A 15,054-nucleotide genomic window follows, 5' to 3' on the forward strand; every position below is an offset into this window, starting at 1 on the left:
AGTCACATAGGCATTCCTTATTTAACCCATTAGAAATCAAACCAGCAGAGACTTGTGAATAATGCTTAATGGTATATACAATGCTCCAAATTAAACACAACGTCTTTACTAGATCACTAGTCTTTCTCATTAAGATTTCCTATAAATGCTGGGGTAGTTGGCAAACCACAGCTACTACAACCCATGGACCAAACTGACCATGGTCTTTGTACTGCCAAAGAGCTAAGAATGGTTTTTAGATTTTTCAAGGGCTGTAAAAAAGTCACAAAAGAAAATGTAACAGAGACTGTATGAAGCCTGAAAGTCTCATATATTTACTCCCTGGACCTATATTTTAAAAGTTTGCTGGCCTCTGGATTAAGGTATTTTTGTATAGTTTATTAACATAGCAGAATATCACAATTCTATTTACACAATGGACTTCAAAATAGAGGATGGAACTCAACAGCCAGTACTCATTTTATATTCTGAATTTTGCTGGCATAAGCAAAAGGCCAAATAGAAAGACACACTCTACAAAGTTCTTAATGAACTCCTGATGAATTTCCTATCTTATAACCTTAAATGTTAAGCCAGTTAAAATACTAGAGGTAGGAGAGTGAGGGATGGAAGATATGTGAAACAAGAATGGCATTAAGCTGGGTAATGGAAACATACGGGTTCAATAAACTATTCTCTAAGAAAGAAAACGTAAGCCAACAGATCACAAGTGCTTTAGTGCAGTGTTTCTTAAAGTGTGCTACACAGACCAGCATCATCAATGACACTTGGAAACTTGTTATAAAAACATACTCTCAGGCCACCACCCCAGACCCACTGAATCAGAAACTTGGGGTGGGGTGGAGCTCAGCAACCTACAGTTTAATGAGCCCTCCAGTTGATTCTCAGATATGTTAAAGTCTGAACCATTGATCTAGTGCACAGGTTTTAGCCTCACCTGTACTGACATGTCAGTTGGTTTACTGGAACGAGTCAAGACAGCCACACAGCGACTAAATGCCTCTTGTAACACCTGCAGGGGAAGAAGTCAGCTATTAACTCTCCATTTTGACTTCCAGTCTGAAAGGCCTTTTCTAGCAGTAATAAAATATAAATAACCCTTTGATGTTAAATATTTGATACAAAAATGTTTGATCAACATTTGTTAAATAAATAGTAAACAAAGGACTCCTAGAAGTTTCTTTTTAAGCATTTCTAATAAGCTACTTTGTAAACAATATTACCATTATCAGTTTTGAACTCAATACTTCCCAACTCACATTATGAAATAAAGCTCCATTTCTACCTTTAATTTGGTATGAGAATATGGAAAATATTGTTATCTGCTGAAATAAATTAAAGAATCTGCATTTGTACTTGCTAAATTCTTCACTGCCAAGAGTCATATAATGTGTGTAAACTGGCTTAAAAAGCACAAAGGCCACTCCGTATTACCTCTAGTCCATTCTCTCTTCTGAGCTCTTCAGCATTGAGGGCTGAACAGTTGACAGTATGGAAAGCTAGCTCTGTAGCCGCAGGCAACAATGGTGATTCTTTTGAGAAAAGGAGGTCATCTGAAGTTTCCATTGTTATAGTCCGAATAAGCATGGGGTATCCTGCATATTTATAAGGCTGTAAATCTGAAATAACCAATGGTTAGTGTTAGAAAAACAAAACAAAATTGATTATGTTGTGGTTTCAATTTTGATACCATGTTCAATTATGTTGCCTTAAAAAAATAAAAATGGGGCCAGGCATGGTGGCTCATGCCTGTAATCCCACACTTTGGGAGGCCAAGGTGGGTGGATCACGAGGTCAGGAGATTGAGACCATCCTGGCTAACACAGTGAAACTCTTTCTCTACTAAAAATACAAAAAAGTTAGCCGGGTGTGGTGGCGGGCACCTGTAGTCCCAGCTACTTGGGAGGCTGAGGCAGGAGAAAGGCGTGAACCCGGGAGGCAGAGCTTGCAGTGAGTGGAGATCGCACCACTGCACTCCAGCCTGGGTGATAGGGTGAGCCTCCGTCTCAAAAAATAAATAAATAAAATAAAAAATATAAATAAAAAAAAGATAAAATATTTTATCTTAACATCTTAAATGCCTCCTAATTCCAGTTGATAAAAAAGAAATTAAACCTACTATAAAATCCCTTGGATCCTTCCTTTCTAGTAAACTTGGTTGATTTTTCTAAAATGTTTCCACTAGAAAAATAACATTTTCTGGTAAATTAACTGCACTTGGTGTATAGTTTTGATCCTTTGCAGAATACCTACTTTCTATGCTGATCTTTGTAACTTTTCACCTCATCATAGCCTGCAAGGTACAGCAAATGCGCCAGAAATTCTATTAATATCAATTATATGCACATCTTTATAAAGAAAAAAGACTGAGAAGACATTTACATGACAGTGAATATTTTATATTAAGTTTTCTGGATAACAAGTGCCCTTTTCTATTTTACCAGTTATCTTAAAGTTTTACCAGTATTTTCTTAAATTTGAAAATACCGAAACAATTTCTTACTAGAAGTACAAAACAGAAAACTTTTAAACTACATTTAGTTAATTCCATGTTTTAATAACCAAATTTAAAAGTGAAAGCTAGTAAACCTACATGCCTAATTACTCTGTTCTTTCCATCTTCTTTTTTCAATCTAACCTATTAGGCAAAGAGATGCAAATTAATTGGCTGTGACTTTAAAAGTATCTCCGTAATTCCAATTGAAATCAGCATAAATCTTTTTGACTTTTGAGGCTGACCAATAATCTGTCTTAAAACTCATTTCTAAACTGGCTTTTAAAAAAAGGTCCCCTGGAACAGGTCCTAATTTTCCTTTAAAAAAAAGTGACACATACATGGTAAGAAAGAACAGTGAATAACTAAGTCCTGTCAGATCAGGACCTCCACCTCAGAGCTTCTTGGGTATAAACCCCCCTTGAGAAAAGTTAAAGATGACCTTGATAACAGAGAAACCAGGATGGGCCATAACAGTATCTTGCGGCTAATAATTTAGTTATCAGCATTAAAAGACAACCAAGGGTTTTGAAAAAGGTTTCCAAACTCATTCTGATTAGTAAATGCCATATAACTAAAATGTATTATAAACGTCTTCTGTTAAACTCATGTAAATCAACTAATCACTGCGCTCTTTAATAATCCAACTGCTAGATCCTCAGGCTGTCCCCTCCAATACTTAAACTGCAACCCCATCTCTTGTCTTTAGTTACCCAACACTCTCCATGCTTATCTCAAATCCTGAAAGTCCTCTTCCTTCTCTCCCAACATACCATAGCAAATGGCTCTCCCACTTTGTGCTGTAAGTCAAGTGCAGTTCCCAAACCAATGGGCATCTACCATATTAAACCTAACCCCTCATCCCCAACAAAGGGGGACGTTTTGAACATACTCCTGGCTTTCTGACTGCTACTGTTAGGGCTACTGCAAACGGCCCCACAAACACTGGATAATCCTGTAATCTGAAATTATACCTATTTCATCTATACCAGTGTTCTTCAAACTGTCCCACAGGACTAGAGGGTCCTGAGAGCTACATTAGGAAATAGAACATATGAGAAGTATATCATCATTTGAAAAGTTTCTACTGCTTTTAAAAAATCTGAATGCTTTTGGTGTTTTTAACCTTCAGAGGCTTTTAAAGTTATGATAGGCTTTCATATGCCATTTAAGAAAACATGAAATGATCTTTAAATTCCAGATTCCATTCTATATCTCATTTAACACGTTTGTTGCTAAATGGCTAAACACAAAAACTAACCAAGTAACTCCACAGAGCAAAGATGTCAGAAATGCAAAATACTGAAAAACATAGGTATGAAGGGAAAAATATAAAACAAATATTTGGGCCTTTCTTTAGAAAACTACATTTTCCTTTATTTAAAACATAATTCCAAGAGTCTTTTGCAACAATAATTCTAAATCTATTAAATATACTGTAGAAACAGGTAATATGGTATAGGGTTAGCTGTGATAAGGTTAGCTGGATGATAAATTAAAACCTGAGAACAGACGTCTTACCTTCTTTATGACGGTTGAAGAGGATGCTCTGTGTTTTCAGAATTAAAATTATATTCTCTGGATCTGGTCCATCCACTATTTTTGCTGATTTGGTACATAAAAATTCATATGCTTTATTTACTTTTTCAAACATGTCCTGTATGTAACAGAAGATAATTTAATGTTAATTTGGAATGTCATAAAATTCAACTTAAATAAGACATATGGTTTGCATTTTATCAATAACTTTAGCTATTATTTTATTATTTATATTAAGGAATTCATTCCAACTGTAATCTAGCTGGTATACTGTTAAGGTGAAATTTTTTTTTCAAATAGTTGTCTAATGATCTCAATACCATTTACTAAAAAATTCTTCAAATAAGAATATTAAATGTATCCTTAAATACATCATGTTAAACTCATACATACTAGAGGGTTTGCGTCTATATAACAAAAATTATGAGCTACTGTTTATTAAGCACTGTGCTAAATGCCATAATCTCATTTAATCCTCAAACAGCCATGTAAAGTGTGTACCATTATCATCATTTTTTACATGAGGATGCTACAACTTAAGAGATAGTAACTTGGTTAAGGACACAAAATCAATTGGTGGCAGAGCTAAGAGGTACTCCTAACTCCATGCTCTTAAACTGTTACACTGTATGTTCGGTTGATCTATATGTAGATTCTTGTGTCAGTATCATAATGTTTTACTATTGTAGCTTTATGAAGTGTTTTAATATCTGATAAGTCTAGCAATTTAAAAGATTTCAAAATTTCTTCCTTTCTTATTTTTTCTCCTAGATGAATTTGAATTAATATCAGGTTCTCAAAAAACCCCCTAGGGTTTTTATTAAAAATACCTTAAATATATAAAAGTCAGATCTTTTCAATGTCACGTCTTCTCATTCAGGAATACTGTCTCTGTTCTGTTTCCAGTGAAAACAGAAATCAGTGGAAATTATTCCAACTTTCTAGCAATAGACTATAAGTCCTGGTTTTGGTGGTTCTTACATGATTTCATCTTTTATGAAACATAATTGGATGAGGCGGCATCAGGGAATGATGATTTAAAATCTGAACCAAATTTTCTGTTTCTTCAGTTACAGTGATATGAAATTGGATGTCATTGGAAAAAAATTACATAAATTGCCCAAAGCAATCTGAATAGCAATGGTATCACCTACAACCTACAAATGAATTAAGCTCCCCTGAATTCCTTATTTTCAATTATTCTTATGATTGCCCATTAGAGTTAATTCTCAAACAGACATGGATAAGGAGACACGATAAGACCTGTAAGTTACTAGTCATAAAGGCCACTCGTCTGGTAAACTGAGGGAGCATCATCCATGCAGAAACTATGGGCATGTGGCTACAAGTTTATTAAACATACACTGAGTATATATTATGAGGCAGATACTGGCACAGAAGGTAATATACTTTTCTCCTACTACATAATAAAAGAGCAAGAGGAAGCCCAATGCCTGAATTCCAACAGCAGTACATACCCTCCCTTCTGGATTCTTATCAGGGTGGTACTTTTGTGCAAGTCTGAAGTAAGCTTTCCTAATCTTGCTCTCATCATGCCTGTTAAACAGGAAAATTGTTTTATGAGTACAGTAAGGCACAAGAAAAAATAATTTACAAAACCATCTAAGATGATATTTTAAGAATCTTACTAACATCAAGAATTGTATATGATTATATATTAGGCTTCAAATTAAACCCAGGAAGAATTAAGATTTTTTTTTTTTTTTTTAACATGTTACCTTTACGGGTGAAAGATAAAACCTAAAAGTTCCCTACGCATTCACTTTAAATTATAAAATTATATTTGAGTTGGAAGAACTACAAAATATATTTTTAAAAATCCACTAACTTGTCAAAATGTCCAAAATGCCAATTTTAAATTCTATAATTCTAAATTATATCAGTCTTGCCAAAATATGCAGTTTTAATCTATACTTAAGTTTTCAAACCATTTTTCCATAACATAGTCCACTATGAAACTTCACTGATAAACAAGATAAATCTGCTTTCATAATCTGTCATTTGGTGTCCTAGGCATATTGCTATCAAATCTCTTCCACATGCATAACACAAATTACAAAAGGAAGGGGAAAAATGAATATGTGAATGGCTACCATGTGTCAGATATGGTGCCAGGTACTCTGTATACATTTTTCCAATTAATAGAGAAATGAATGTACCAGCAAGAAGAGGAGGATACAATTTGGCTAATAAGTTCGCAATAAATGAAAGTCATACAGATATAGTTCCATATGGTTATTCCCAAGGTGTATATATTAAAGTATAGGCAAAAGATTTTAAAATGATTGATTTAAATATAACTTAGTCTTTGATACTGATACTTTACGGTGGGACAGACATTTGCTACTGTACTGAAAACAACTCACGGTCCCTGTCCTTGAGGCAGATTAAGCACTTCATAAGCATCATCTATTGACATCATAGGTGGCTTCTTCTCTACTTCTTTCTTCCAGGCATCAAGGGTATCTTTTAGAAGCTTAACCTTAAAGACAAAAGATTAAAATTTATATCAAAGTAAAACTATTTCAGAGTATAATTTTTAAGTTATAGAATTATTGTGCTGTATTTATTTAAACGGATACTTTTAGCTGTCCAATTAACAGCTTTCTGAAATACAAATAACCAAAATCACATGAGCACTGCTGTATAGTTGGGCAGAGCAAGGTATTCGTTACAAGGCAATATTCCTCTATTTAAAAAATTTTTTAAATCCTCTGCCAATTTGTGTTATATATTAAGCTTCAAATTAAACCCAGGAAGAATTAAGATTTATTTAATTTTTTTACATGTTATCTTTACGCGTGAAAGATAAAACCTAAAAGTTTTAATTTTTAAAGTGTCCAGAAATCATGAAAGATGTCAAAATTAGATGATACATTGTAGTAAGAAAGCAAGCAGTATATTGTGGTGTGCTTCTCCAGGTGATATAATTATGGGTATGCTAGCATTCAAACAAATGTAAAGGATAGAGAACACAAGGGAATCTGGTTAGCAAATGGGAAAAAAAGCTCTAATATTTATTGCCTGCCTATGTGCCAAGGAGCTAGGTACTTTACAGACTATCAAATTTAATTCTTGTCTAAAATTTCATCAATAAATAAAAACACTGAGATTCTAAGAGCTAGCTGCATGTTTCCCAGTTTAGTGGTAGAGCTGGATTAAAACCTAGGTCTGACTAAAAAGCCTGTATCTAGTATCTCATGTTGAATCCTGAGTAAGTACCAGAGTCTACCTGCCCTTTTTTGGTCAGTGCATTGTAAAGAGGCAGTGACTTGCAGTACAAATGGCAATTATTCTGAAATCTTTTAGATGGTAATAATAAGTTCCACTACAGTAACAGAACAACATGGGCACAGGTGCCCACAGACAAACAAAGACTCAGGTGAGGGGGGTCCCAAGGGCACTCTGGACAGGCCAACAGCGTATACTGTTTTACAAGTGAGCAGGTCGCACTCATTGCCTCTTAGGCGTGTCAGGAATTATGCTTACGTGAATTCTTAATAATCTTCACAGACATCACCAGATGGCTGCTATTAGTACCAATATTTTAGAGATGAGAACTGAAGTTTAGACAAATCAAGCAATGTACTGAATATTAAATAGAGTTATTAAATATTAATGGCCCAGCTGAAACTCAATCCCAGACTGGCTAACTCCAACATCTGTGAGCTTAATTAACCTGCTATAAAGACAAACTTCCACCAAGCTATTATAGTATATGATACTATATACATATAATTATGTTATCTGCATGAAGTTTGTTTTGTCTTTGCCACAAAAGATCAAGATTGCAATTCTTAATACTCCCTTAAAAAATTATCTTTCAGTGTGAGATCTACCCAAATATAATGAACTATACTCAGAGTTGCACAGTGTGTAATGCCTAAGAAAGAATACTTAAGAAAGCTATTATCTGTCTTACTGCAGGAGAACAAAATACCCAGAAGTGTTTAGAGGCTATTTTTATGGCTTAAGGCGGCACAAATTAAACTGCTGACTTACCGGGTCTTTAATTGGCCAATCTGGAAACCGGAGTGTATCACACAGTTGTTTGAGGTAATAAATATTACAAAATAGTTCATTTTCTAGTTGTGGATAGTTGATTACAGGAATGGGACAATACTGATAAAGTGCTCTTGTGTTACTCTGAAGACGAGGTGTGAAATCAGCGAGATGGGCAGCAATCTTCTCTATCATGAGGCGCCTACAATCATAAAAACCTCCATTCAAGCTTTATGAAGGTATTATTTTAAAGAGAAGGTTGAGATATGTAATCATGCGAGACAGTTACATGAATCATCTATAGAATAACTCAATTATTATCCTAAAATGAGAGCTTTTAAATATGGTACTTTGGGCATTTTATTGTATAAACATGGAAAAAAAACTTATCTATGATACTTATCTGTAAAGAAGATCATAGAGAAAAGGGCTGATACTCCCAGTCCTTCCTATTAAAAAATCAGCCATTAGAAGGGCAAACGGTATAGCATCTGAATGCATGAGGGTGTAGCTAGGAAACTCAAACTTGCTATTATCCAAAGAAGCTCACTAGATGGTATTTATTTCAATTAACTTACTGTAGTCTAAGCAGAAACTTACTCAGCTAAGCAGAAACTTATCAGCACATACAGCAATCCGTCTTTTAGATGGGGCCTTATATTAGCCAATCTCAGGAGAAAAGTATTACACAGAAGAACTGTGTTGCTAATTTATTAATATTCTTATATATTTTTTCCCAATGAAAAATATGACTGCCATACAGAATGTATTCAAATTGGTAGCTAACACATGCCAAGCCCATAGGTCAAGAAGTCAAACGATAACAAGCAGGTGGCATGGAGTGTGTGCAGTCTGACGAGGATCAGTAATTGACATAGAAGATCTAATGCTATCTAGCTAAGGGAATTGAGGGGTTCTCCAAAAAGAGACAGCCTTGACACTGGAACTATGAAGTGTCAAGTATTTTCTGAACAGAAACTGGCTGGGCATTGTTATCTGCTTCTGAGCCTTTCCTTTTTCTGTGTTTCCACAGGTTTCTCCTATGGCATTCCCCACTCCCCAACAAAGACATACCTTAGGAATGCTAACCTCCAGATTAAGGACAAAAGGTGTTGGTAAGGGAACCCACATTCTAGAATAGTTTTGGGTATCTCTGTTCTGATCCACTGATCCAAATTATGTGGGAATAGTTTTTAATTAGTGGGAGTATAGTCCTACTTCCAAATACCCAGAGGTATGTCTTGATTTTATCCCAATTCCCTACATATATATTATCAGTTCATTACCTAAAACCTTACGAGTTCTATAAACTGATCTAAGAAGCACCAGTGGTTGGTAGGCCCTACCATGATATAAAGCTCTATTAAGGTAATAGCAATTTTATCAAATCTTATTAGAATAGAGAAAACCTTAAGGCCTTATCAAAATCCATCATTTGATTTGGCATCAATGATTACTGTCATTTAAGATTATAAACCTAGTGAAAACATTTCTTTTAACAGAAGTCAAAGCAGATGGTGAGCAGCAAAGACTTAATTATAAAATACAAATCAATCAATCAACTGGTTATTTACCTCATTTCACTGCTCCAGATTGCTTCTGGAGTATCAAATTCTCCTAGAAAAATCTCAGAAAACTTTTCAGGTTCATAATTTTCTAAGTAACAAACCATTGCTTCAGGTAGAATGTGCCCAAGTATACTTCTCTGAAAAATATCTTGTCCTTTTGTCTTCAAAACAAAACAAAACAAAAGGTAGTCAAAAACACTAAAGTTAACTTTCAATTTTCTAATAAATGATTTATGGTTAGAGAACCCTTTAAGAACACAATTGGAACAAATTGCTTTTATGCTTTGGGAATGTAGACGGAAACATAGCAAAATGTGAAGTGGAGGGTATCTGGTTACAAACTGGCTTGGCATGAGCTCTAAGGCAGAACCAACAGCCTCTGGCCCTGCAACAGTCTTAGCTTTAAGTGTCACAAGCTGCCAATATTATTTAGGACGACTGGCCTTTGACCACGTGTAACAGTAATGGATAACAGAAGGAATATCCCAAGAAGATTTACATCAATTATCCTGCATTATATTGTTGGCTGTAGGTCCCACCTGTACTTGCTTCTGTTTTCAAAAATAAGTTCAGAAGATCATTAAGAGCCTGTCTTCATGAAATGTAGCTAGGATTTAGATGGAGAATTTCTAGTTAAAGTAATTATAATTAACTGCTTTGCGAAGTCCATATCCTCTGGCAGGCCAAATGGAGTCAGGATAATGATCATACTGAATTTTAAACTCATTTCTTTACTCAATGGAAATAAAATCCCAAAGGCTAGCTAGGATTTATACAAATAAATGCTTTTCTTATTTCCTTCTAGGCAAATTTAAGACATTTTACTTCTCTAGGACAAAACAAAGAGACAAGGGAAAAAACCCAAACATGGTTTTATCATGTGGTGCAAAGACAAATTAGAAGATGAATATTTTCAGGCTTTCTAATAAGAGTAACAAATTCACTATCTGTTAAGCTTTTGGGTAAAGAATTGCTACTTGTGGCTCGGCGCGGTGGCTCACGCCTGTAATCCCAGCACTTTGGGAGGCAGAGGCGGGTGGATCACGAGGTCAGGAGATCGAGACCATCCTGGCTAACACAGTGAAACCCCGTCTCTACTAAAAATACAAAAAATTAGCTGGGTGTGGTGGCAGGCGCCTGTAGTCCCAGCTACTTGGGAGGCTGAGGCAGGAGAATGGCGTGAACCCGGGAGGTGGAGCTTGCAGTGAGCTGAGATTGCACCACTGCACCCCAGCCTGGGGGACAGAGCGAGACTCTGTCTCCAAAAAAAAAAAAAAAAAAAAAAAAGAATTGCTAGTTGTATTCTTGAATACTATTATTTGGTAATTCACACATCCAGACTTGTGCTATAAACACTGTTTTGCTATAATTATTCAAAATACTGTTAGCTGACATGATATAAATCATTTCTAATAAATTTGGAAAAAATTACATTATGCATAATGGCACAGAAATAAAGGAAGAAAAAGAATGCCCAAATGTCTATACTACATTAAGGTACTATCATTAGAGACTTTTTTAACTTGTTTATATTCTCATTTTCTATTTGTATAAAGCTGTGGAAATTATGCTGCCACGGGCATCTTTAATATTAGACAAATGGGTCACTTTCTAGGGCTTCACTGGCTGCTCTATGAAACATACAATTTAGTGTCTATTGTCAAGGTGGTGCAACATTCCTTGGTTAGTCTTCTAAACAGTGGTCTGGTTTTGGTTTCTTATTCTGCTTGATATGATCCAAAAAAAAGTCCATGCTCCATGAAAAGCTGAACATATTTCAAAACACCCTTCGGTTTCATTTTAACAATAAATATCTCTTTGTAAAATGTAGGCATTAAGTTTAGATTGTCCAAACTATCTAAATAAGTCTCTCTCTTTTTTTTTTTTTTTTTTTGAATTCCCAGCCTAACCCCTCAGTAAAATGACAAGAACACTTGAGAGCATGTGAAACATTGAGCAGCTTCAAAAAAGAAACCTAGTACTTCTGCCACTTTGGGATCTGAACAAACGGCTGAAGTCTTCCTGAATCTTAGCTGACGATGTAAGACTCATGGAATATAATGAATTATTTACGAAAATCACTAATCTAAACTTTATACAAAGAGAACAACTTATATTCATGGAGATGTCAGGCTATAATGCATAGCTGCAATTTCAATATTAAGTCTAATGAGTCAGCAACATTTATTTTCCTTTAAAAATATTAGCTTAGACTTTATATGTGCAAGGTATCACAAACAATGTAAGAACAGAATAAAACAATACCTGCCCTCAAGTACTTATAATCTAGTAAACATAATACACAGCTCAGGAGACTTTACGGTTCCCAAACAGCTTACCCAGGGTTAAGTGTTCAGAGGATTAACCTGGCTTACCTCTTCTGACTTGAAAGCCTGTTTGGTATGTGTGTATTTCAAAAATCTAGAAAGAAAAATGAATTATCTATCAGATATAGAAACCGATTTAGTTTTTGTAACCTTAGTTTTCTAAAGACTAGATCTTTTATAGCTAAATAAAACTCACAAATGGCAACTCACATAAATCCATATTCCCAAATTATTGTATTTCTGAATAAGGCAAGAACTTAAATGAACTAGATTTTTAAAGTGTAGTCATATTAACGCTATGTGACAATATAAAAAAAATTATTAAACTTTAAGAAAGCAAAATGTGAAACTGCATGTACAATATGAATATAGTTATATTAAATACATACTTAAATACTAGATAATACATTCTTATGCTAGATGTGGTACAGTGGTACAATTCTGACTAATTTTTGGGGGAAATTCTACTTTTCAAGTCTTTAGACATGTACTTAAATAGCCTTTACAATGATAATTTTAATAAAAGCAATAATATACTCACAAAAAATTCAATTAAATCAGTCCATATAAAATTCAAATAGTACTTTTAAATAGATTACCCTTAAAGTTCTTACCGAGCAACTGGAAGCACATTGGAACCTGTGTACATCATGATAAAGAAAAATACTCCACTCAGATAAAGGCGGGGTAACTGTGGGTTATCTTGCATGATATGGTGTAACAAAATAGCAACCTTCTCAACAAGGATAGGGTCAAAGGTCAGTAGTAGCTGAAAAAAAATTAAAATGTTTTTATTGGGTTGTAAAAAACCTGCATCATCACTTTACGTTTTTTATTTCATATGCTGAGGTTATAGCTCCTTATGTAAATTATAAAATAAAAACCCATGGGAGTCAGTAAGCTCATCTAACAGACCCACAACAGATTTGAAAAATAATTCATTCTATGACATTTAATGCAGAAAATCAATTGAGAATTGATCAAAATGTATTCAGAAAAGCCCAAACATGCCTGAAGCTAGTTTTGTCATAACGTTACAGGTAACATTGCTTCTTGTGCAAGAATCTTCCTAAAAAGACTTCTCAGTTTGTTTCAATTCAGCTGAGCTGACACAAGAATCCCCCGAAGGCTTCTTGAGAACTCAAGGAGCACAGCAGAAAATAACGATGAATGAAACAGCCTAAAAGGTAGATCCAGAAGTGCAGGTAAAAGGCAAGAGGGTAAACAAGTATCACGTAGTACATCTGCTACCAGAAAGTACCAAAAGATGTGGCCTCTAGAAATTTGAGCTAGAAATTCTGAAGGGAATTTCTGGGATTACTCTAATAAATCTGGGCTAATTAAAAACCACACAGAATTGCTATGAATAAACTTTTGATAAACATTTAATAAGTTTTATCTACGAAGCTTAATAAAGGTGTTGTTCCAATTTTCTGTAACACTTGCTTCCAATGAATCCACAATTCGGGGTCAAATGCTCCCAGTAAAAAAAAAAAGAAAGAAAAAAATTACAGCCAGGCATGGTGGCTCACGCCTGTAATCCCGGCACTTTGGGGGCCTGAGGTGGGCGGATCACGAAGTCAGGAGTTCAAGACCAGCCTGGCCAACATGGTGAAACCCCGTCTCTACTAAAAGTACAAAAAATTAGCCGGGCATGGTGGCAGGTGCCTGTAATCCCAGCTACTCAGGAGGCTGAGGCAGGAGAGTTGCTTAAACCCGGGAGGTGGAGGTTGCAGTGAGCAGAGATTGAGCCACTGCACTCCAACCTGGGTGACAGAGTAAAACTCCATCTCAAAAAATAAATAAAATTAATTAATTACTTAATTTACAATAAAGAGAGTAAGTAGCTCAGATTAGGAGGCCAAAGTTCTATACTCATATGTGAGACTAAACAGCTATGTGTCTTTTTAACTTAAATTTCTCTGTACTTTGGTGTCTTATCTATTCCACAAGGAATTTAGATTAAGCGTTTCATACTATTACATATTTTAAAAAGGAGACATACAGTCATATAGAATTTTCCCTAGTGTTAATGGCAGTAGTTCCAGACTTGACATTATGGGAATTAGTGGCAAACACACACACAAGCACGCACACACACCCAACCACCCAATTTCAATTTGTCACTATACTAGAAAACCTAGAACATTTATTCAGCACACACACAGACACACACCTAGAGTATTTCACACTATCACTATACTAGAAAACCTAGAACGTTTACTCACTGTATCTCGGACCACTCTAAAAATTCTGAAGCTCTATCAGACGGTAAAAATGATGACTGCTCTTAAAGTCAAATGAAGTACAGATATCCCTTTCCAACCAATGAAGGTAACGTTCCCAGAAACTACTATAGCCATCTAACTGTGCTTTGGCAAGATTCAGGTCTCCCAGAATAGAAAAAATTGAGAAAAACAAAAATAACTTCTTAAAAATAATTTTTGAACTCAATATAAAAAAATAGGAGTCACACACTGTTCAAAGAAGCTAGATTCATCAATACAAGTATCTTTAATCACTTTGTTCAGATATTACTGAAAATTTTTGGTTAATTGAAAGAAAGCCTCCCTCCCCCAAGCTTCATGTTATGCTGAGCACATTTCTTATAAGTTTTTTAATCATCCCTTCCTAGACTGAAATTTAATGCCATTTGTATTTACTTTTTCCTTTCAGTTTCGTAAGACTTAGAAAAATGGGAGAGGTTGATCTTCTGGACGTGGTGTTTTATCCACATGTTGAGAGGTTCCATCAGGGAGAAAAAATTCTTCTCTTTGCATCACCTCACATATGCAGCCACATGGCCCCACAGGGAAGGGGACGTGGTAATAGTTTAGAGCCCTCAATAATTGCAGTGCTTTTTCACTGAAGGATATGAATGGACATGTCCACGAGAGAAAAGCACAGAAATGTTAAAATGTGAGTATGCTTAAATAACAGAAATTGGCAAAAAAAAAAAGGATAGGGCATTACTATATTTAGAAGTCTTTTTCAGTGTCAATAACTTACATAGGCATTTAGGTAGTAAATAAGTGAATGTAAAAATATATAAACTGAGTTAACTCTTCTCTCCCATTGCAGACCAATGTACAACTGAAAGGTA

The 15,054-nt window shown here is 35.1% G+C and overlaps 1 protein-coding gene across 3 annotated transcripts in view; it reads right to left on the reverse strand.

Moving 5' to 3' along the window:
* Positions 1 to 15,054, reverse strand: part of DNAJC13 (DnaJ heat shock protein family (Hsp40) member C13) — a 118,902-nt gene that overhangs the window by 37,784 nt on the left and 66,064 nt on the right. For all 3 annotated transcript variants that reach the window (XR_009211574.1, XM_032143441.2, XM_058433394.1), the window contains 9 exons: positions 12,566 to 12,720; positions 12,000 to 12,045; positions 9,631 to 9,785; positions 8,057 to 8,258; positions 6,421 to 6,536; positions 5,512 to 5,590; positions 4,016 to 4,151; positions 1,435 to 1,619; positions 938 to 1,012 (listed from right to left, as the gene is read on the reverse strand). Coding sequence is in view for 2 of the 3 variants with exons in the window: in XM_032143441.2 (XP_031999332.1) it covers positions 938 to 1,012; positions 1,435 to 1,619; positions 4,016 to 4,151; positions 5,512 to 5,590; positions 6,421 to 6,536; positions 8,057 to 8,258; positions 9,631 to 9,785; positions 12,000 to 12,045; positions 12,566 to 12,720 (1,149 nt within the window). In the remaining variant the exon portion in view is untranslated. The remainder of the gene's footprint in view (positions 1 to 937; positions 1,013 to 1,434; positions 1,620 to 4,015; positions 4,152 to 5,511; positions 5,591 to 6,420; positions 6,537 to 8,056; positions 8,259 to 9,630; positions 9,786 to 11,999; positions 12,046 to 12,565; positions 12,721 to 15,054) is intronic.

Source organism: Hylobates moloch, unplaced genomic scaffold (genome assembly GCF_009828535.3).
Source record: "Hylobates moloch isolate HMO894 unplaced genomic scaffold, HMol_V3 SCAFFOLD_22, whole genome shotgun sequence".
NCBI lineage: Eukaryota > Metazoa > Chordata > Mammalia > Primates > Hylobatidae > Hylobates > Hylobates moloch.